This window comes from Pholis gunnellus, assembly GCF_910591455.1.
Source record: "Pholis gunnellus genome assembly, chromosome: 6".
NCBI lineage: Eukaryota > Metazoa > Chordata > Actinopteri > Perciformes > Pholidae > Pholis > Pholis gunnellus.
Genome location: NC_136532.1, coordinates 23,118,849 through 23,140,210, shown reverse-complemented (window position 1 = coordinate 23,140,210; position 21,362 = coordinate 23,118,849). Strand labels below are relative to the sequence as shown.

At 43.0% G+C, this 21,362-nt stretch overlaps 1 protein-coding gene across 1 annotated transcript; it reads left to right on the top strand.

Moving 5' to 3' along the window:
• Positions 1 to 1,818: 1,818 nt before the first annotated feature.
• Positions 1,819 to 21,154, top strand: fbxw8 (F-box and WD repeat domain containing 8). Its single transcript, XM_079161729.1, has 11 exons — positions 1,819 to 2,381; positions 2,471 to 2,575; positions 3,087 to 3,251; positions 3,524 to 3,612; positions 6,927 to 7,084; positions 7,229 to 7,425; positions 8,294 to 8,512; positions 14,974 to 15,101; positions 19,130 to 19,303; positions 19,851 to 19,967; positions 20,980 to 21,154. Exons 1-11 carry the CDS (start codon positions 1,893 to 1,895, stop codon positions 21,143 to 21,145), a joined length of 2,007 nt encoding a protein of 668 aa, XP_079017855.1. The 5' UTR covers positions 1,819 to 1,892; the 3' UTR covers positions 21,146 to 21,154.
• Positions 21,155 to 21,362: the final 208 nt, after the last annotated feature.

Sequence of the window (21,362 nt, the reverse complement as noted above, 5' to 3'; positions counted from 1 at the left end):
TTTAGTGCAAATGATGTGAGCCCTCTCCTCGTGCATGGTCCTAAAGGCACCATCTGTGGAACATATATCAACTTAATTAGCATAAACATACATAAAATACACGTTTTTAAGTGTAAGACAGTCGTTGTAGAATCTACCTCACTAAGTCTTTATTTACATCTTTAAAGCCAGGAAGATGCGATACCTTTTACCAACAGAAATCTGGCCAGCCAGTAAAAACATTTACTATTCACCTTCAAACGAATTATTTAAATGCAAATTAAAGCCATTCAGAATTAGTTCGCCTGCGCGTTGTGTGCATAATAAGCCTGCACATTTGGTTGGCGTTACATTTAACATACAATTGAATTACGTGATTATTGTAAAATGTAAACAATCAAAAGTACATGTTTTGTTGTCAAAACATTAGTAAATAACTAAATAAATTGTGGAAATTGTGTTTCACGTTATAGATTAAGTTTGATGATGTTTGTCTTGTTTCCCCCTGATAACTATGCCGTTTACCGTGGAAACATTTCGAAACTAAAACATAAATAAATAAATTTTTGTTCATTGGATCCAATAATCTGAAAGACTGATATACTTAAAGAAGTAGACGTTTTCTCAACCTACAGACGAAGAGAACACTTCTGTCTAAAGCAGCACACCTGTAGTCTGCAATGTACTTTGTATTAAGCAGACAAGTGTTAAAAGACATTTTTAACACAACTCTTGTTGCGTATATTTCGACATACATTCACTTTTTTACAGAAAATATAACGGATTTTTATTCATACCTAAGCTGTTTTTTCCATGAGGTCATAGGTTTGTTTTTATAAATGATACGTACACAATGGACCTTACAATATAGGTTTACCAGTCCAACAACTGTAACGATGTAAGCTCGAGGTTTGTGATCGTAGTTTTCTCAAATCAAACACGCAGGTGACGTGACTCTGTTTACGCACCTGTTGCTGGTGTAGTGGTGCCCTACAGGTGTCGCCTCGCGACGACCAGCACGAGCACGGTCAAGTGTATTGCACTGCACAGGAAGCTCTTCAGGTGGCCTCGCCCGGTCACCACCACCACCGTCCCTCTGCCCCCGCAGCCGAAGCCGCTCTCCGTCTCCCCGGCCGTCCAGCTTTTCTCCAGCTGGTCCCCGATCCTCCGCAGGCGCGACGCGAGCAACTGAGCCACCGAGCACGGAGAGGGTCGGCGGCCACTGCAGGTGGAGTCACCGGGCAGGAGCAATGGCTGGTCAATCGGTAGCCAGCACATCTTTGTCTGAGAGCACAACCAGTCTTTTCTCTTGAAGTCTTGAAGATATATGACACCCCTTCTCTTCTCTCATCAAACCTTAACTGTGTTTGCGTCCCCCCCCCCTTTCTCTCCCTTTCTCTCTCTCCCCCCTCTCTCTACTGTATTATTCATTACAGTGTCACATGGTGTGGGGTTTACATCATCTTTTCCCAAAAGAGAGATGCAAGGGTTAACTCTTAAATCTCCCTTGTCTGGTTTGATCTGAGGAGTCTTTTGTTGTAGGGTGTTCTGGGACATTGTGTTCTCTTTTGTTATATTTTAACTGTAAAAGATGTAGTTTGTATTATTTGACCATCCCACTGGCATGGGATGTGAAATACTTGCATTTATATTCAGAACAATTGACAGTAAAAACACACATCACACTTGAGAATTGCCGCCTGTATAATAAAACTGAGGAATTAAAAACAAGCGGAACTAATGTACAGCAGCGCGTTGTTCCTCTTCGGACTGTTAATGGTGAAGGGCATGTGCCTGTTTATGCTTCTGAACCGAGCTATCCGTCCCTTTCCTGGTCTGTGTAGCTAACAAATGCCTACTACACCGCTTCATAACACTTTAAAGTTATATTTTGTCAAGAATGATTGAGAAACATGGCCGAAGACGAGCTTGCTGCGTTCAGGGAGTGTTGGAAAGAAGAATTAACGAGTAGTAAAGACGAGCAACCACTTGTTTGTGCTCCTACCCCTTCGTTGGATGTTCCTGGTCAGTCGGGCCAGAGAGACTTGAAAAATAAGTATTTTGAAAATCTCAACGAGGCCCGTAGTCCTTCAAATCAAGAAGAGGGTGGCTGCACCGAGGATGGAGCGTGTGTTGGTGTTGGTGTTGGTGGAGGAAGAGGGGGGAAAGCTGCAGCAGAGCCAGAGGATGAGCCTGAATATGTGTCCATTGCACGTAGTTTGCTGGATGGGAGGACCGGTCCACTGCTGGACCGGATTCAGGAGGAGAGAACCAGGAGAAAGAGGCAGTATCAGAACATGACCAACGTGTGCAGGGCATCCCTGCAGCAGCAGCAGCAGCAGCAGCAGAAGAGAAAGATGAAGAAAGACGAGGAGCTGTTGGATCAACTCATTCAAGATCTGGTATGAGGAGGAGGAGGAGGAGGATGATGATGATGGTTGACCAAGTAAATACAGACTGATAACGTCTGTTTTAATTCTTTCTTTTGCAGAATGAAGTCAATGACATTCCCTTCTTTGACATTGAGTTGCCGTACGAGTTAGCCCTGAAGATATTCCAAAACCTCAACTGTACCGAGCTGGGCCGATGTGCACAGGTAAGCTGCCGTGGTTAAATCTTTGGCAAGAACTTTGCATTGCAAACAACAGAGAAGACTGAGCTTTATTCTCCTTATTTAAATGGTATCTTTCTATGTGCTGTCACTCCTTTTTTCATTACAATTCTTCAATTTCTTTCCTCCCATTTTACACATAATAGAGGGTTACCTACACAGAATATCACGAGGTCCTATGTCATAAAGCGTAGACTATAATCTGTCTACCTTTTCACATTTTCATGCAGCTCGCTGATCTCAGTTCTTCACTGTGGAGTCCTTAAATCACAGTTACACTTCCCCCCAACATGCAGAATCACTGAGGGCAGCATTACTCCCTTATGCGACTTTAACCGGTATAGATTAATGAATTACACGTTGTGTGGCTGACCTGAATCCACTTGGCAGTCAGCCGGGCTCGTTAAGCACAAGTAAATTAAGTGATGTGATGCAAGCTCGTAGTGCATGCCGACTCAATCCACCCGTTTCACTGTCCCGATCCCCCCCCCCCCAGGTGAGCAGGGCGTGGAGAGTCCTTGCAGAGGACGGCGTTCTGTGGTTCAGGATGTGCACTGCGGAGGGCTACCTTCAGGATGCCAGCGTGTCTGACTCCCCCTGCTGGAAGAGCACGCTGCGAGACTGCAGGAACTCGGCCAGAGCTGTGCGCTCCAACTGGAAGGTGAAGCAGAATCACCTGCTCCTCCACTGGAGTTTGTCTGGTGAAATCGGTGCACAATTGACCGTACATCACCAGTAGACCGTGGACTGTACGTCTCCAGTTTTAACCGTGATTAGAATTTAGACTGTAATACAATACACACCATTCAAAATTGGATTGTAACATCATGGCAATGATGGCAAAGATCTCTTTTTTCTAGACAGGGCTTTAAATGTCAGTATTTGTTCTGTGGATGTAACCGTGTTTTCAGCAGAGTCGTGTTTTCTGTCCAGAACCGAGTGGGATCCATCAGCCAGCTGCAGTTCGAGCTGGGGAAGGTGCTCTGTGACGTCAGCTGCTGTGACAACTTTGTCCTGGCTGGGTGAGTTTCAAGGACACCCGATATTCACGAACATCAGCTGTAACTTTGAATCCATCTACTTTCTCTGACACTCTTTATCTTCTCATATAATTGTCAGTATAAATCTTCTCATTTATGGTGGTTTGATTCAGAATATGTCACATTTAGACACGAGGCGCTGATTGAATGATGACCAAACGTTTTACGTTGGGTAGGTCGTTCTTGGGAGTGATGCATTTGACATTTTCTAGCAGTAGTTAAAGTGACATTGTTGAAATATAAAAGGAAGAACTGGGTAGTTGATGTGAGCAGCAATAGCAAGCCAGCAACACATGGCTTTACCTGAAGAAAGTCAGAGCACATCAACACAAAATCAAGAGACAAAGTCTCAGAATTGGGCAAACAAGATCTTTGATTTGGTTTACTGACGGAAACACGTTTGTTCCTTTTCAAAACTCACTGCTCTGCAGCCTCCTGTTGTCGGCTGCAGAGCAGTGAGGAGCTTAGAGCGTTCCCTATTGGCTCAGGAGTGTAATGAGTCGGTGAGATCATGGCTTGTTATGATGCATTACAGCGTTTTTAAACAAAGATGGAAAATAAACCAGAGTGTACAAAACTCTTCTTACATTTATTCCTCCTGGGGAGAAAAATATGCAAAAACTCTGTTTGCAAGTTTCAACCTTTTTAAACTGACTTTTTGATGAAGGTTTTTTTTGCAAATAGTCTAAAATAAATAATCTTGTGCATAAGAACAATAACAATCAATGCATGCTTTTACAAGCAGATCTTCATTCACATGAAGTAAAAAGAAGAATAAAGAATGTCGGGTAAGGAATGAACAGTTTTCAACAGTTTAAATCCACAGAAGAAACCATAAAGTGACAGTTCAACCTTCCACCACATCCCCAACAATGACCCACTGGAAGTTATTATTGATTGCATTTAGTTGATCCAGTTTTCAGATCATTGATGCGTGTTGTCACATATTTATATACTCTTCTTACTGGCTCTACTAATGGCAGTAGTTGGTTTCGTGTAAAGCAAACGTGGCCTGAAATCACTGTGCTGAGACAGTGACAGATTGTGTGGCCCAGAGGAGCGTGATGGACTGCCCGCACGGAGATGTGCAGCGTCTCCGGGGAGCGGTGTGATTAGATTCCCCTCAGTCCTCCCGGGTCCCATCGGAGAACACGCTTTTGTTTGCATCTCTCCGGGTTAGCAGATGTAGGACACGGCGTACCAAAACAGTCCCATGAAGTTAAGCTCTTTGCAAAAATGTGGACGTACCCGTAAGTCCTTCGTCTTGTACCTCGGCTATTAACAAATTTACAACATCAATACTTTTCCCATTATTGGTACCTAAAGGATCATTTATCGAAGTGAAAGTACCTAAATTAGTTTAACTAGAAACAAATCAATAGCAGTTAAGAGTAATCACCAGTGATTCAATTGCATCCGCAAAATCTTATTGGGGAAACCTGGTGGGATGAGATTTAGGCACTTAAAAGGCAATATGTCTCGTTAACCCGGCAACTCCTGGAGTCACGCGGCGACACGGAGGCCGAACCCGGGGAGGCTCCTGCATGAAAGACGCGTGCACTAAAGTTTCCGCCGCATTAAAAGTTTTGACGGAGTGCTTGGATGAGATTCAGCATCATCATCCTGTTGCTAGTCGCCGTTGAGGTGATGTACCAATTAAGTCAAAGTGTGTATCCCTATTGTTTGCTTCCTGCCAAACCTCGCGATGCCAGCCGCACACACACACACACACACACACACACACACACACACACACACACACACACACACACACACGTACACCCTCTGCCACACTTGCTGTCACTGTGTCACACGCTCTGGCTGCGAGGCGGATACTTGCTCAGACATGATGGTATCTGTGGAGGTGGTAACGCTGGCAGTTTGTCGTCCCCCACAGTGAGAACTCATTGACTTGAAGAGCGAAGGGAAAGGGGGGGGGGGGGGGGACAAATAGGATACGGGGTTGTGTGACTTTACTTGTGCTTACTTGTAGTATTCAACATTTGTGAATCATTAGCACAAGTTATGAGACATTTGTATAAATGATGCAAACGTAACAATCACAGAGTAGAAACCTCTGTGGACCTCCACACTGCAGACTGTGAGCCTCTGGTTGGATTAGTAAGAATCCTGATGGTTTAGCTTCAGGCACACAAAAGGACTTCTCTGTAGACGGAACTGCTCGTACAAATATAAATAGAGAATGTTTCTGAACTATAGTGCTGCTACTAACCATCATTTTCATCATAGATTTATCTGCGGGTTATTTTCTAAATTCAGAAAATTTCAGAAAATAGCAAAAGAAAAGGATTTCTTCAAATGTCTTTATTTGCCCGACCAACCAGAGAAAAGCAACAAATCCTCCACACTGGAGAACCCGGAACAATAAAAGTTGTAATTTTACCTGAAGTATGAATCAAACAATCAGTTATGATTATCATCAATCAACTACTCGGTTTCTTAATAGTTTCAGCTCTAAAGCACCAACCCGTTGTTTTTTGACCGTCTCATCCATTGCTGAAACAATGAATTAATCAGTTTGTGGATTAACAGAAAATGATTAGACAACTGCCAACAATCAGTCGGTTGTTGTTGGGATTTATCATGCAAAAAGAAAACACACACTTGCTGGTTGCAGCTTCTCTAATATGAGAATTTGACAAATACAAATCTAACCAAATACATCTGACGGTGGGGCGATGCGTTCCCTTTTCATGCTCGCTACGTCTTCATCGACAATGTTTTAGGAGATTATGATGGGCTTTTTAAAATCTATCAAGCAATTAAGCAGCACTAATATAAAAAGCAGCACTGATTAATATATAGATATAAATAGTCAAATTTGTGCTTCAAATCTTTTTGTAAGGGAATGATGAAGGTCATACATTTAAAGTTTTATGACTGCATATAAAAACCTACAGACTTAATTCCAGTGAATGCACCGCTTCACTTCCCGCTGCAGAGCGTCCCCCACAAACAACCCTAATAAGGGTCGAAATGTTCTGCCTCGTTCCGCCCAAACAACACCCCTGTAATCCTGGAAAGGTCATGTAACAAAGACTTTAGAAAACAAACTAACAACAAGTCCGAGTGAGTAAAGGAGGAAGGCGTGAGAGGGGAAATGATTCAGTGGTGAGAGGGTGACGTCAGGTATTCTCGCCGAGACAAACTTGTCAGCCCGTGATGGAGAAATGGCCAATAGTTCTTCCGCTCTGTTCATCAGCCTTTTTGTGCAGAGCTAAATATTTGAATAATGTACGCTCAGCGTGACCCGATGTGCTTGTTTGTGTCTGCAGGTACACGTCTGGTGATGTGAGGCTGTGGGACACGCTGCACTGGGACTCCACGGCCTCTTACCTGAAGATTAACAGCCTGTCGGCTAACACTAACCCGAGGCCTCCTGTAAGCCACGTCCAGGTCAACAGAGCAGTGGCTGCAGCTGCTTATGAAGACGGTGTGTGTGTGTAGTGTTAGCCTATTGGTGATAAGAAGACGTCACATCAGAAATCTATTTATTATATCTTCAGAATAAGTTCTAAATGATCAGACTCAGTTATTAAGGTACTTCGGGACTGTGTTTCGCCGTCTTTGGGTACAGGCTGTGTGGACCTGTGGAGCACAGAGACCGGTGGAGAGCCCGTCCATCACTACCAGAGCCCCGGGGGGATCCAGGCCCTGGCCCTGAGTCCCGACAGTCCCATCCTGGGCTCCGCCGCTGGGCCGGACGTTCGGCTGGTCGGCGCCGACGATCGCGGCTACTGGAGAACGCTCTGCCAGGCTCAGCTACCCAAGACTGTAAGAGAGGCCGTTTGATTCCTCACATGTATGAAAGGCTCCATGTGTTAATGTGTTAATTAACAGGCTGTGCCTCACACATTTCCCCCTTGTTTCCTCCGATTTCATGTGAAGTATGGGCGGAAGCATTTAGAGGGTGATTTTCATATTTTTCAACCTTTTCAACCCCTTATTTTCCATGTTTTTGTGTCTAAGTGGCTAACGGGGACAACACTTTTTTTTAATTAGTCCGGTATTGAAGGAGAGCAGACTTAGACACAAAAACAAAAACATGGGGAAATAGGCTCCAGGTTGAAAATGTTACCGAAGTTACCCTGAAGCAGCGCATTTCAGTTCCTGGCAAGAAATTGTGAAAGTGCTGAAATGATGAGTCAATTAATAGTTGTTTGTTAAGCACAATGCAGAACATTTCGTGGGTTCCAGCTTCTCAAACATGAGGACTTTCTGCTTTTCTCAGATAGGGTTGTACATTGAATGTCTTTGGCTTTTGAACTGAACAAAACATTTAAAGATATCACCTTGGGTTGTGGAGAATAAGGGAGTTTTGTTGAATAAATAAATGGGAAAATAAAATTTCATTTTATAAACTATAAGCAATTAATTGATTATAAAAACATGTTCAGTTCCAAATTGTTGTGTAAATGGTAGAATATATGACTTCATGAGAAGCTGAAAACATGTTTATAGAAATTCTTGGAGGAATAAAAATAAGTTATTTCATAAAAATACAAAGAAAATCCTTTTGAACTAAGTTTCGGAGATAATTCGTTTGGACATCAGGCAAAGCCACAACTGCGTAGGAGAGTGAAACCCTGTACTTCTGTCTGCTGTATGTGTAACGTGCGCCTCCATCTCGTCTGCATGGCAGGTAGAGAGCCTGGTTCTGGTGCCAGGCAGAGGGCAGCAGTGCCCGCTGGCGGCTCTGGCAGCTGGAGACGCCGTGCACCTGTTGGACCCCCGGGAGGAGGAGCCACGGACGCTCCACTCAGTCTACGGTCACCCTGTTACCTGTCTGGATGCCGCTGACTCGCACGTCGCATTTGGAGTGAAGCGCACGGGCTGGGCCATGCACGACGGGGGAAACAAGGTGGGCTCAGTCACTCTGCACCATTATTGTTAAATATTGACCGTTTTTTTAGTTGGTGCAGTGAGTCAGAGTTAAGGATGTATATTCCAATTACATTAATAGATGATGGTACAACATTTTAACCGGAAATATATGTTGCATACAAGAAGAGTCTAAATTGATTGTGTAGAAAGTATTTCACATCTCAGTATTAGTCCTAAAAATACTACCACTACTAATACATTTGATTTTGAAGCCCCTTTCATGTAAACCAAGGACACAACAGTACAGCAATACAAGTAAATACCAACGTAAATAGAAAAAGCTTGACTTAAAAGACGAGTTATAAGTCTGCGTTAATGACCCCGTCTGCTCCCCATGTCGCTTCATTTGCACCTCAAGGTTCATAAACTCTCAATTTAGACATTTTGGTAGAAAGATGGTCGAGTTCTGGCTTCACAAATCCACCAATATGTGAAGTGAAGCAGCTCCTGGATCACAAATGAATGCCTTGGAAGGCGGGACTAGTTCAAACCAAAGTGAGCTACTTTATACTGTGATGATTATCGAGTCCATTGTGAACAGCACTCTGGTGTTTGTGTGTTAATGGCATTGATGGAACTGTATCAAGGTCTCTTTTATGCTTTCTGGAATTAAAAAGTCCCAGGAAGACAAATAACCCTAAACCCAACCTTGAATGAATGGAGCCGTGCAGCTGGATGTTAGCTGTATTATAAAAAAAATAAAAAATGAATTCTACCCAGACCTTGCTAATTGGCATGAAAGGTTTCCACAAGAGTTAACAAGGTCACCTGTGCTCTCAACAGGTGCTTAATGAAAAAAAAAATGGTTAATAGTTTGGTTTGCTCAAATGGAATGATGCATGCTTTCTTTAAAAAAAATATATAATTCATGCAGAGCAGAGAGGGCAGATGTTTTGGCATCAGGCCATCATGAGTTGAATCACTGGCTTATAGATGCATCTTCCCTGCCCTCATGATTTAAACTCCTTTTAGAGAAAATATTCCTCCTGCCTTTTGGATATGGAGCACACTATTTTAGGTACGTTAAGTCTGGTTTACATTTTAGATGCAATGCAAACAAAGATGGTCTTGGTCTCTTGACGGCGTGATCACTATTACTCTGTGTCCCCTCAGACATGAATGCCATGTACCTGTGGGGGATTGCTTTATAATAGACATAGCTTGCGTAAATAGCGACATGCTCTCATTGGTCCCTGCTCCTAATTACTATAACCTTTAAGGGCACTTTGATAAACTTTGGTTCCCCAAGCTGCATCTGTTTGCTTCTAATAATACTGTGTTACTAAGGACCCCGCACTCCTAATTGACTCTTGAGCCTTTACAAAGAAAGCTCAAAGAGCCCTGAGACGAAACGATTCTGTTGGGATGAGGAGGCGAGCTCTGCGGGAGCCGCCGTGCTTTAAAGCTCGCTTCATCAAGATATTTGTTGTCATAACGGATCAAACAAAGGATAAAGAAAGCTGCTGCATCCCAAGATGATGTTTTTCATTAAAAAAAAGGCAGATGTTAGTCTGACGAAGCTTTAGAACAGCAAGTACCAGCCGAGCACTCTCTGCACGTGTGTGTGTGTGTGTGTGTGTGTGTGTGTGTGTGTGTGTGTGTGTGTGTGCGTATGTGTGTGTGTGTGTGTGTGCGTGCAGCAATCTGTTTGTTCGTAGATGGGTTTTTGGCAAAGCTTCTCCACTGACATCACCCCTGTTAGAAGACGATACAGTGATAGGCAGCGCTAAAGCACCACATAGTGGAGCAAGCAGAGAGTAGCAGTGAGGGAGAAGTCAGCCTCATCTCACCATGACGAAAAACAAAGTCTCGCTGCAGAGGCAGAAATCTGCTGTTTATCTTATCGTTCTCCATTTAATGAACTAGAAAGACACTCGTAGTTCAGGTACGCAGAATGAGAAAAATACATTTCTCATTACAAGAAAGATTTCTTTTAGTGAGTACATTTCATTAGTATTTTCTGAAACTATGTGTTTGTACCGCCTATATTGGATTTACTAGATTTAATTTAGCTCTGAAATGAATTTTTGGATTAATCAGTTAAAATGGCAAAAGACAACGACTGGCAACTATTTTCATAATCGATTAATTAAAGTGGAAATTCAAAGCACTCTCTAAGAAGTGGCTGTTTTTCTTTTATATCATTTTAAACAGCTTTCGGATCGATGGTTGAACCTTTTACTGACATTTTATAGACAACATGCATCAATTATTGTAAAAAATAGTTGGCAGGTGGATCAATAATGGGGTCCCTAAATCTGTATTCCAAATTTCCCAATTTCTTTTCTCTTATGAGTTAAGAATTTAGTGGCAGTTTTTCCTCCTTTTGAAACCTCATCTTTAAACTGTTGTTGATGTCGCCCAATAAAACCCAATTAAACCTTTTTACGTTCATTTTCATTTTCATATGCAAATAAATTTGGACCAATCTCATCGAACTGAAATCATCATTTTTATCTCCAGCTTTGAAATTTCCCAAGTTAAGGATAAAACGCAGCAGTTCCTTTCCTTGTACACTTTGCATTTTAGATTTGATTCATTTCATTTACGGTACAGAAGCACGAAAGCAAAGTCTTTCAAACTTTATTGTTTCCTCTGTGATTTTACCCCAAACTTCCATCTAATTTATGCCACTTCATGACTAGCATACGTCTCTTACTAATTAAAATATATCACAAATGTAATTAACCTGTTTGTCACTCTCATCACGCTTCCTAACAGCAATTTCACACCGCGGAGAAGACAAAGCATGAATTGGCTGCGAACCGTCGGCGATGTGGCCTTTCGTAACAAAACATATGCTTCATTAAAATCTGTCAATATGACTTCCTAGAAAGTCATCTCACACCTCTGTGTCTCACAGAAGAGTGAAACATTTTCATTTACAGCATTGTGACTTACATGAACTCAACCATACTGTCGTGTTTTTGTTCTACTTGATTCGGGCTCAGTGGTGATCGCCGAGTTTGTTTTTGTCAAAAATCTGCCAGCTTGAAGTACAAACGCTGCTTTGTGTCGCTGATTCAGAAGATTCTTTATCATATTTTGGCTTGCGTTATCGTTTAGTTTGTGGCTTTGTCTTCTAGCCCTCCCCATCTTTTGTTGGCGTATGTCAGTAGGCGTGTGTGTGTGTGTGTGTGTGTGTGTGTGTGTGTGTGTGTGTGGTCGGAGCCAGTCTCCAGATCCTCATTACTACTCGCCACCTTCTTGCCAGTGGACCGGGGGGCACCCAGGCATCCACCCAGCCCGTGGCTGGGCTGTCGACTCAGGCTGGCATCTCTGCTGGCAAACTATCCGTCCGCTGCAGTGGATGCACCACACGGCACAAGTGCTGTCAGAAAACCTGTCATCCTCCCATTGCCTGAAGTTCACAAGGCCGGTTGGATGAACAGGGAGGCTGAATGAACGGTTTGATGTGGGATGGGGCTCGTAGATAGTATGCGTAGAGATACGAAGGATGGATAGAGGTATTGTCCCAAATCAGGAGCAAGACATCAGACCGTCAGGATCACTTACTCGGTAAAGCACCCAACAGCTTGCTTCCTAGAAAAAAGCACAGCAGAGGTTGGGGGGGGTTGACGATGGTAATATCGAGGTAAGGTGTAGCAGTTGGAAGCAAAGATTAACATCAGCCGTTTTGTGTAATCTGGTACTTGTGGATGCTGCATAGTGGCCCAGTGGATGCTACCGTGTCAGGGACCGGAGACCACAAGGGAATATGCTATCTAGTGAGCACCTTCTATGTGAGGGTGGGGGAACCAACCACTATGCTTGGCAACTGAGAGGTAACAAATGGTTACATTTTGCACCAAATCTATGCAACACATGATATCAACCCCGATAAATGATGAGACACAAGTGAGCAGGGGAATGGCCATCATGTACTTCCATCCTAATGTTCTAAGCCCATTTATCCACATTTGATTAATTCATTTATTAGTTTTACATTTTTAATTCATCATAAGAGCAACTGGACACACAGTGCTGAGCTCAAATGAATCTTCAGGTTCCCAGCTTTCAGATGATGTTCACGACTTCTATGTGGCTAATACTGTTGGACTGATGTGAAGAGGCCTTGTCTCCTCCTAAAGGAAAGTGTCTACACGGGTCTCTGACACATGGATGGTGCTGTTTCAGGATGTTACAATTCCAGTATGTGCTTTCAGTTGTCTTGTGGATGACACTAAGGTGTTTACTTTCTTTTTTGATCCATTTTGCCTTTGTTGAATTAGTTTGGGCAGAAGTCAACAACTTTATAACCTTTCCCACTAGCTCCTTTATGTCCGGGGAGAAATCAAACACGGCGGTACACAAACTTCTCTACAACTTTGGAAATGCACAAAATAATAATGCAACTGTTGTGTACTTTAAGCCAGTTTTAAAATGCTGCTCTGCCTTGTTGGGTGATGCACTCCCAACATTACTTCAAACCACAAACCTGCCATGATCACACATCTGGTCCAATGCGCTAATCTCTGTTTGTCCACATGGTGTCTAAACCCAATGTAGCTCTGAATCCATATTTGTTTCAGACGTGGGTGTTTGTGTGTGACATGGAGGGGGAGTCGTGGGCCACGGAAAGCCAACAGTCTGCGGATTTCAGTCCAATCTTCCACCTCAGCTGGGTGTTCCACTTGTTTGTTTCTCCCACTACTTGATGGAGCATTGGTGAAATCAGCCGGTGGTAAATCTTTGGTTGGCGTGAAAAACGTCCGACGCTTGGCCCTCCGTGGCACATGGCTCTCTATTCCTGCTGTTTGATATTCCACTTGAAAGGTTTTTCTCCAAAGTGAAACAGCGATTGCCGAATGTTTTAATCTTTTTGAAAGCAAAGGGAGTAATTACATTAACGTCCAGTTACAAGCCGCCATTAGAGTTTTCTTTGTCTGCAAGCCTCACTGGTGCTCCAGCAAGTGCATTAACCTAACAGCTCCTCTGTAGTCCTGCTCATGATTAATATTCCTCTAAACAGCCCCCTTTATAATCACAAAGCGGCCCGTTTGCCTCCCTCTGCGACATTTCTTCATTTTAGTGAGCGAGGTGGACAGATATTTAATAAACGATATCGTCCAGAAGCTGTAAAGATTCATCGAGAACAGCAGGCTGAACTTGATTTCTGTGTGTGTGTGTGTGTGTGTGTGTGTGTGTGTGTGTGTGTGTGTGTGTGTGTGTCCCCTCCCCCCCTCTCCTCCGCTGTCCAAATCCTATCAAGCTGTCATTTCAAAGTCCGGTGTGATTTGGGCTTTGCCCCGGGGTGGTGCACAATTAAAGCTCTGCTTGGCTCAAATAAGGGACACACACAAACTGCTGGCACCTCCTCGAGGCTTACATCATGCCTCTTCTTTTTTTTTTTTTACCTTCAGTCAAACTCCTTTATCTTCGTCGCTGTCTCTCCATCTCGCTCTCTTCCTGTCTACCTTCTCCCTCCCTCCCTCCCTCCCTCCCTCCCTCCCTCCCTCGATTTAATTTCTTAATCGTTTTAATTATTCAAAGACATTTTTGCCTGGCGGTTATCCTGTTTGTTCCGTCTCATTTGGATGAGAAAACACCAGCCACTAATTGACCAATTAGGCCAGCTCCAGATGACATCATTGTAGTTTGTATGAAGAAAGTTTGTTGCAGCCATTGAGCCCGAGGCAATGGAGGGCATCTCTGTCAGTAATTGAAGAATGCCCATAGGTTGATTTATTTAAAACTTAAGTGCTGCTTTGCTTTTAATTAACTTGCAAAGCTTCACTTTGGTTAGTCGTGTTTGTCTTTTTTATGATATACGAAATCCAATATTGTCAATCATATTTCAGTGTGTAGTTTTAAATTGTGCAATTTGCAGAGAATTAGTGGAGCAATTTTAAAATCACCAACAGTGAACTTAAATTAGCTTCATGCTAATTGCTTAATTGGGAGTTTTAATGAAAGGTAATAACTTTTATTTGAGTGTGTTAAAGAAGAACACAAATCTCTTTTATGAATTGTAATGAAACGGTGACTATAAGGGTAAAAGAGCAGACTTTAATGTGAGCGGTCCAAGAATTGTCGCCCTTTTTCACACAATCTTGGGGGCAAAATGTCATGAAGTAGTCAAATGAAATCATCGTTTTTAATATTTGGTTGTGCAAATCCTTTTCAATGTCTGTCTGCATGAAGTCTACGGCCCATAGACATCAACACTATATTCTATGGTGATGATGCAGCCATGCTTAGTTCTTTGTTCAACTTAAGTTTAGGGCTTTTTGTTCTGCTGCATTGTCTAATAGTGCTGACTCTGTATAAATAGCGGCCATGAAGTCCTACACGGTTCACCAGATATCGATGTAAACACCCTGAACTCCTACTCATTATGTTGTACTCGCTTAAACATTTGGTGTTTGTGCATTTGGAGGTTGACTGAATTTCAGATTTCAAAATGGTTGATGTTTTTGTGTGTTCTTGCTTGTTCAGATCCACGTCTACAGCCTGGAGACGGGCAAACCTGTGGCGTGCGTCGGCGACTCGCTGGGAGACTTCACTTGCATCAACCTGAGAGACGGCCCTCCTCACCTGCTGGTGTGCGGAAACAAGGACAGGAGGTAGGACACTGAGACAAAAAAAAACAACACACACACACACATTGTCAGACAGATGGAGAATCTCTCAATGCTGACACTCTGCGATTTATTCAAACATCACAAATGGATGAAACTGAGCCAAGAACTTAAGCTGAACGGAGTGTCTGTTAAGTAGTTTTCTCACAGTGGGCTGAGGCTTCAGTCCTTGCAGTGGAGAACAGGTGTTAAGAAAGTGTGTGAGAAGACATGGCTCTTTTCAATTTATGCATTAGTCACGTTTCTCAGTCTCTCTTGACGAACAAAGCGTCGCGGGTGTTGACATACCTAGATGTGAGACGTTTTGTTCTCTGTGTTGAATAGAGATGTCCGTCTCTCTGTCTGTCTCCTCCATTACCTGGGATACTATACGAGAAAAAAAACAAAATCTGGCCTTCTTGATCCCATCCGACGACAACACACACACATCCATGCATGTGTTCACACACACACACACACACTTGCCTCCTCGCTAACCTGGCTCGCCAGATGAGGAAAGACACATAAAAGAGCCATTCATCTATTCTGCACTTGTTAGCGGGCGCTGCGGTGCATGAGCTGGCAGGAAAAGAAAAATCCCTGGCGCGTCTTCGTCCAAAGCTGCCCCTGCTGTTTCTATTCAGAACCAAATCCATCTGGCTGTAAAGTAGTTGGCTTCCAGCGAAAGACAGACCACATCATATTGTTTAGGATCTGTCTTCTTACTAGTTATGACTCCTAGAAAAAACTAAATGCTCCGTTAAAGATGTTTTTGTCAAGTGCCAAAAGGAAATGCTCAGCATTGGGTTTTTTTATTGAGGAATTGAAATAGTTGTTTTCTCGCCAGAGCATTGTTAGAGTCCTCTCCGCTTTTACTTTTGTTCTTTGCTTTCTGATGTGTAGAGATTCACACACGAGTTTGGCTCTTCCACTTTGGCCCCAGCTGATGCGGCGCACAGTCGAAGACAAATGGGGGAGACAGTCGGCGATCTTGGCCGTCTGACAGGGTGGCTGAAGGCCAAAGCCTAATGCAGCCCTTCTTTTTGTCCAAATGAGTTTCATCCCTCTGTTTTTTTTGTGGGATCCGGGAAGCAAATGAGGGGTCTTGATAAGGGCTGTTTGGAAGAAGGCCACATCTGTGCACACAGGGAAAGATGTGGACTAAGAGCAAAATTGGATGCAGTTAGAGGAAGGGAAGAAGTAGTGAGTGTCATACCTGTGGCTATTGGTCACTTATCACCATGCATGACTGCACTTCTTGAGTCAAGCCTTTTGAAGCCTAGGATTTGACTTCAAGTTGTCTCTTTAAATCTATTCAAACTGGTTTTTAGTCCCACTAACAACATGGTTCCAGGGATGGCAGGGTCCGCCACTTTGGTCCAGAATGTATTCTCTCAAAAATGATGGGATGCATATAATTTTGTACAGACTTTCTTGGTTCTCAGAGGCTGAGTCCTCCTCTCTTTGGTGATCAAAGTTTTCCTTATCCAGTGGAAAACTGCAACATATACTAAATGATTTGGCAAAAACTATTGTAGAGACATTCATGTTTTCTAGACAAATAGTCCGAATGACTTTGGTCGATCTTAAGTGGCTTGTAGGATTGATTTAAGAGAACTCGCCGCATCCACCAATTTTCTCGTATTTTGGATTTTCTATAACACAATTAACAACTGGATACCGTTGCAGTCATCCATCGCCTTGCTGTGGCGAGACGTATTTCATATTGAACCATTTTTTCTTTATTTCAGTGATTATTTCCCCCCCATTCCTTGGCTTTAGCAGGCTCTTTAATTCCGCTGCTTCTTGTGACCGCGCCCTCATGTATGAACGGGTGGCATTCATCATGCTCACGCTGGTCACTACCACAGTTACATGACGTTAGAAAGCGTTAGCAAAATCTGACGTGGAACACTCGGACAAGCCCACCGAACCAAAAATCTCTTTGTATGAGGTCCATTGTCTCCACAACTATTGGATGGATCCACATGAAATGTTGTACTAACATTAAAAACACCCTTCTAAATTGATCAATACCTGACAAACGGATGACATTCCCATCAGTCTCTGCTGTTGTTATAATTAGCAAATATTAGCATGCTAACACGCTACGCTAAGAGCGTGGTAAACATTATACCTCCTCAACGGCAACATGTTAACATGGTCTTTAGCTCAAATTTGGTTTACACATGCCTCATTCTTGAAAGGATCTTGAGCTGGTCTTGGAATAGGTTGGTCTTAACCCACAGGTTGTAACTGCAAAGTCTTTAGAGCAGAAAGCAAACCAGACCACTTGGGATCACCAAATCACAGGTTTGCGTCACACACTATCCTCAGCGAATAATGATTAATGTCTCGTCCAGTCTGCAGGAAACTAACCGGAGTTATCCGAACCTTTCCAACACTGAGCTGCTCCTGATTAATGAAGAGGAGTCTGGCCACTGACAGCTCACTGAAGACAGAGCCCTCCTCCAGCATTAGATTTATGGCTCCCTGCGGCCTGCCAGTAACGCTCAGTCCTCATTGTTTAAATGTGTGCTTCCATCACGTAATGCCACTAAACAGGCAAAACCAACTGCAGACAACAAGACTGCTGTGCCAATTTAGCCATTTAACTCTGATTCTTGGGGAAAAAAAAGAAATAGTGGAAGTGGAAATGTAATCTGTTTGAGTCCCTTAAGTGAATTTCATTATGGTAATGAAGTCTTGGAAGAAGGTTGAGCCTGGATGGAGTCATGTCCTGGATGCTTTCAGCTGCAATAAAGCCACAATGACGACAGATGGAGCTGAAGGTCCCCTGAGCTTTTGATGCTCATGAAACCCAGACAGCCAATAATCCCTGCTGTTTCCTTTTTTATATAATAGATACGAACATAAATAATTGTATTATAATAATAATAATAATAGTAATAATTCTAACCGTGATAATCATCATCGTAGTAGTCATAATATCATGACGACCACATAACACTTTTCTGAAAGTAGAATTTATAAAGTGCTTTGTAGAAAGGACTGACAAGCCATTATCTAAATCAGGATATTTATTAAAATACATATATACGTGTGAAGACATTTAACACAGAATAAATAACAAATTAGAAGAAAATAATTCAATCATTGAACAAATGACTAAAACAAAGTCAAAAGCATTACAAGTCTACAAAACTGCATTTAAAACAATGATTTTAAGAGGAAAATCAACACAAAGGTTGTCTGCTTTTGGCCACATTTAACAGTTTTTTTTAAATGTGATCAGCAACATCCTCAAATCAGTTCTTTATTTGTGTTTCACCACACTGCATATATTCTTGCTTGTTGACCTGTATTTTGTACCTGCTGTTATTTTACACACCCTCTATTCATGGTTCTTTTTGTTTATTCATGTTTTGTTCACTATTCTCTAGTGCAGGGGTGTCAAACACCCGGCCCGCCACGTCATTTTATGTGGCCCGCTAATCCGCCAGCAAAAAAAAAAAAAATGTAAAAGTCGGACTTGATACAATTTACAAATATCCTCTGCTCTCTGTATCGCGCACGGCGGAGCTCCTCCCCGATCCGCGCACGCACACCTCCACCAGCGTATGTGGCAGCAGCAGCAGCAGCAGCAGCAGCAGCATCATGCTTGCTTTGGCACATGTGCTTCAGCATCTATTTGTCCTCGGTCTCTTGACTGAATGTTTGAAAGTTCCTTCAAAAGTGAGAATAGTGTCCCTTTGTCTGTAAATGAATGCACTCTTTGACACACTGTGCTCTTTCTCTCTTGTGCAGTCTTGGATTCCTACGCCTCTTTAAGCAGGAAGTGAAATCCCAAATTACCACGCTTCACTGTGTGACTGATGACTGATACTATTGTACTCACTTCACTTCTTATTCTTTCATAGGACTCACAGCGTTAGAGATATTCCTACGTGGTGTTACGTTTATAAAGTATTGACCCATAAACAACAATGTTTCTCATTGACCTATATGGCAAAGAAATGAGCAACACAATTCTCGATAAATAAATAAATGTGTTCGTCTCCGCTGTGATTCAGGGTGAGGGTGTTTGACCTGCGAGCCGGCTCCTCCGTGGCGTCCCTGTACGCCCACCACCTGGGCGTCACCTCGGTGCAGGCGGACGACTGGAAGGTTGTTAGCGGCGGAGGCGAGGGACTGGTGTGTGTGTGGGAGATGAGGACGGGAGCGAAGCTGTGGGAGATGCACAACAGGTGGGATTGTGTTTCTTCTGAGCCACAGAGATCCAAACTCTCAAGCTACACTGATCAAATCCACAGTCTTCAAAGAAGTCACATTTTTTTATGTTACCGAGCTTCTCTGTTTGTTTCTAACGCATCGCGGTTGTGGTGTGTGCCTTTTGAGATTAGAGTTAATTAAGACATTTACAAAACCCATTAACCCAGTGGCTGCACATATTTAGTTTGTTCTCATTGATGTGTCTTATTGATCTCCAAATTATGTTAAGTGCCACAAATAAGATAATTGTCCCAGCAGAATGACATGTCGCAGCACGGACAAATTCTTCATAGCTTGTATTAACAAATGTAAATCGCATGCTTTTATTTTGAAACCAATTTTGTACCACATCCACATGGTCCAAATGAAGGGAACTGTCAATGTATGCAGCTGATTAGGAAACATTCATTTTGTGTCAAATGTGAGGAACACAATCAGAATTTGTACAAAAAGACTTAACATGCACAAGTGAAAAACAGTTTGTATATTTCGTACTGAAGGTGTTTTCTGTCTTGGCTGCAGGCATCCTGTAAGGCACGTCCGCTTCAACACCAGCACCCTGGTAACGGCCAACATCCCCGATGACAAGTCGCCAAGGGGGGCCTGCATCACAGACGACGACCTCACAGCTCACCGCAGGTCACCGATCTCCCTCCCACACTCTTCTTCTTCTTCTTCTGCTTCTTTTAAATCCTGGTTCTCTTCTCGACATCCACCTCCCATTCCCCACGAGCTTACAGTCAGAAATACGCAGTGAATTGACTGCTTTTGTTTTGTGTGTCTTAGCTTTTGTAGAAGCAAATGAGTGTATCTCCCAAAATGTGGCACTATTCCTTTAAATGGCAATATATTACCCTTGTCAAAGTAATTACAGCGCACTTTGTTATTACAAATGGGAATGGCTGGAAGCTTGTTTCATGCTAGTTTGCTTTCTCAAAATTAAATGGTGACCACATCTCCCCGACTACCTGCTGCTCCTCTCAGTTGGAGTTTTTTATTGAAGCAGCTACAAAGCAGCATGCAACGAACTGATTAAAGTCAGGCTTTTAAGTGACACCACCACTAATGATAAAGCTGCATCTTCCACAGATATGTCAGTGGTTTAAAACTAGACTGATCTCCTCTGTGCTTAATACCCTACTCAAGTGAAATGAGTGATATCGCTTGTTACGAAAAATTCACTCGAGCCGTGGTAACAATCATTAAACAGGACATTTATTCTTTACAAAGAAGGAGACAGATCTGATTCACATACAGTATACGTGGATCAAGGCTGCTCGGAGATCTGTCTCCGAGCCTCGTATATTTATACTAAGTAAACAACTGTGTCCCAGGAAATGCGTCACGAAATCATAACACACACGAATTGCCTTCATACAGCATATTCTAAGTATCTGGACACTTTAACAATTCGTTCTAGTACAAAGGTCACTTTTATAATCGGAAGACGCCATGAAGTATTGACAACTTTATATACCATTACAAGCAGTGCTGAGTGTTCTTTTGGATAGACTAAACAGCTGTGGCGCTTAATGTCAGAGGAAGTTCACACAACGAGGATCACATAAGGACACCAGACTTTGTAAGCACACATTATAATTAGTCATTTAGATTTTGACTTGAACATCTCTGTTGTGTGTTTATCCTTCAGACACAGGGGAGTCATCTGCCATTACGACTTCTCTGAGGATGCGTTGTCACAGGATCACATCCTGCCCATCTGCAGGTCCGACTACATCGAGTCCTCCGGCTACAACTACAACATCGGCCTGGCGGTGCCTTACGACAAGCTGCCTGGTTCCTATCCATCCCACTGACACGCAGCTCTACGGACTGACACGCAGCTCTACGGACTGACACGCAGCTCTACGGACTGACACGCAGCTCTACGGACTGACACGCAGCTCTAGGGACTGACACGCAGCTCTATGGACTGACACGCAGCTCTAGAGACTGACACGCAGCTCTAGGGACTGACACGCAGCTCTACGGACTGACACGTAGCTCTAGAGACTGACACGCAGCTCTAGAGAC

Excerpts from the sequence above, each read along its gene's own strand:
- fbxw8 (XM_079161729.1), top strand. The coding sequence starts at position 1,893 with ATGGCCGAAGACGAGCTTGCTGCGTTCAGGGAGTGTTGGAAAGAAGAA. Across the intron at positions 3,613-6,926 it reads GACAACTTTGTCCTGGCTGG|GTACACGTCTGGTGATGTGA; the intron begins GTGAGTTTCAAG and ends TTGTGTCTGCAG. Across the intron at positions 7,426-8,293 it reads AGGCTCAGCTACCCAAGACT|GTAGAGAGCCTGGTTCTGGT; the intron begins GTAAGAGAGGCC and ends TCTGCATGGCAG.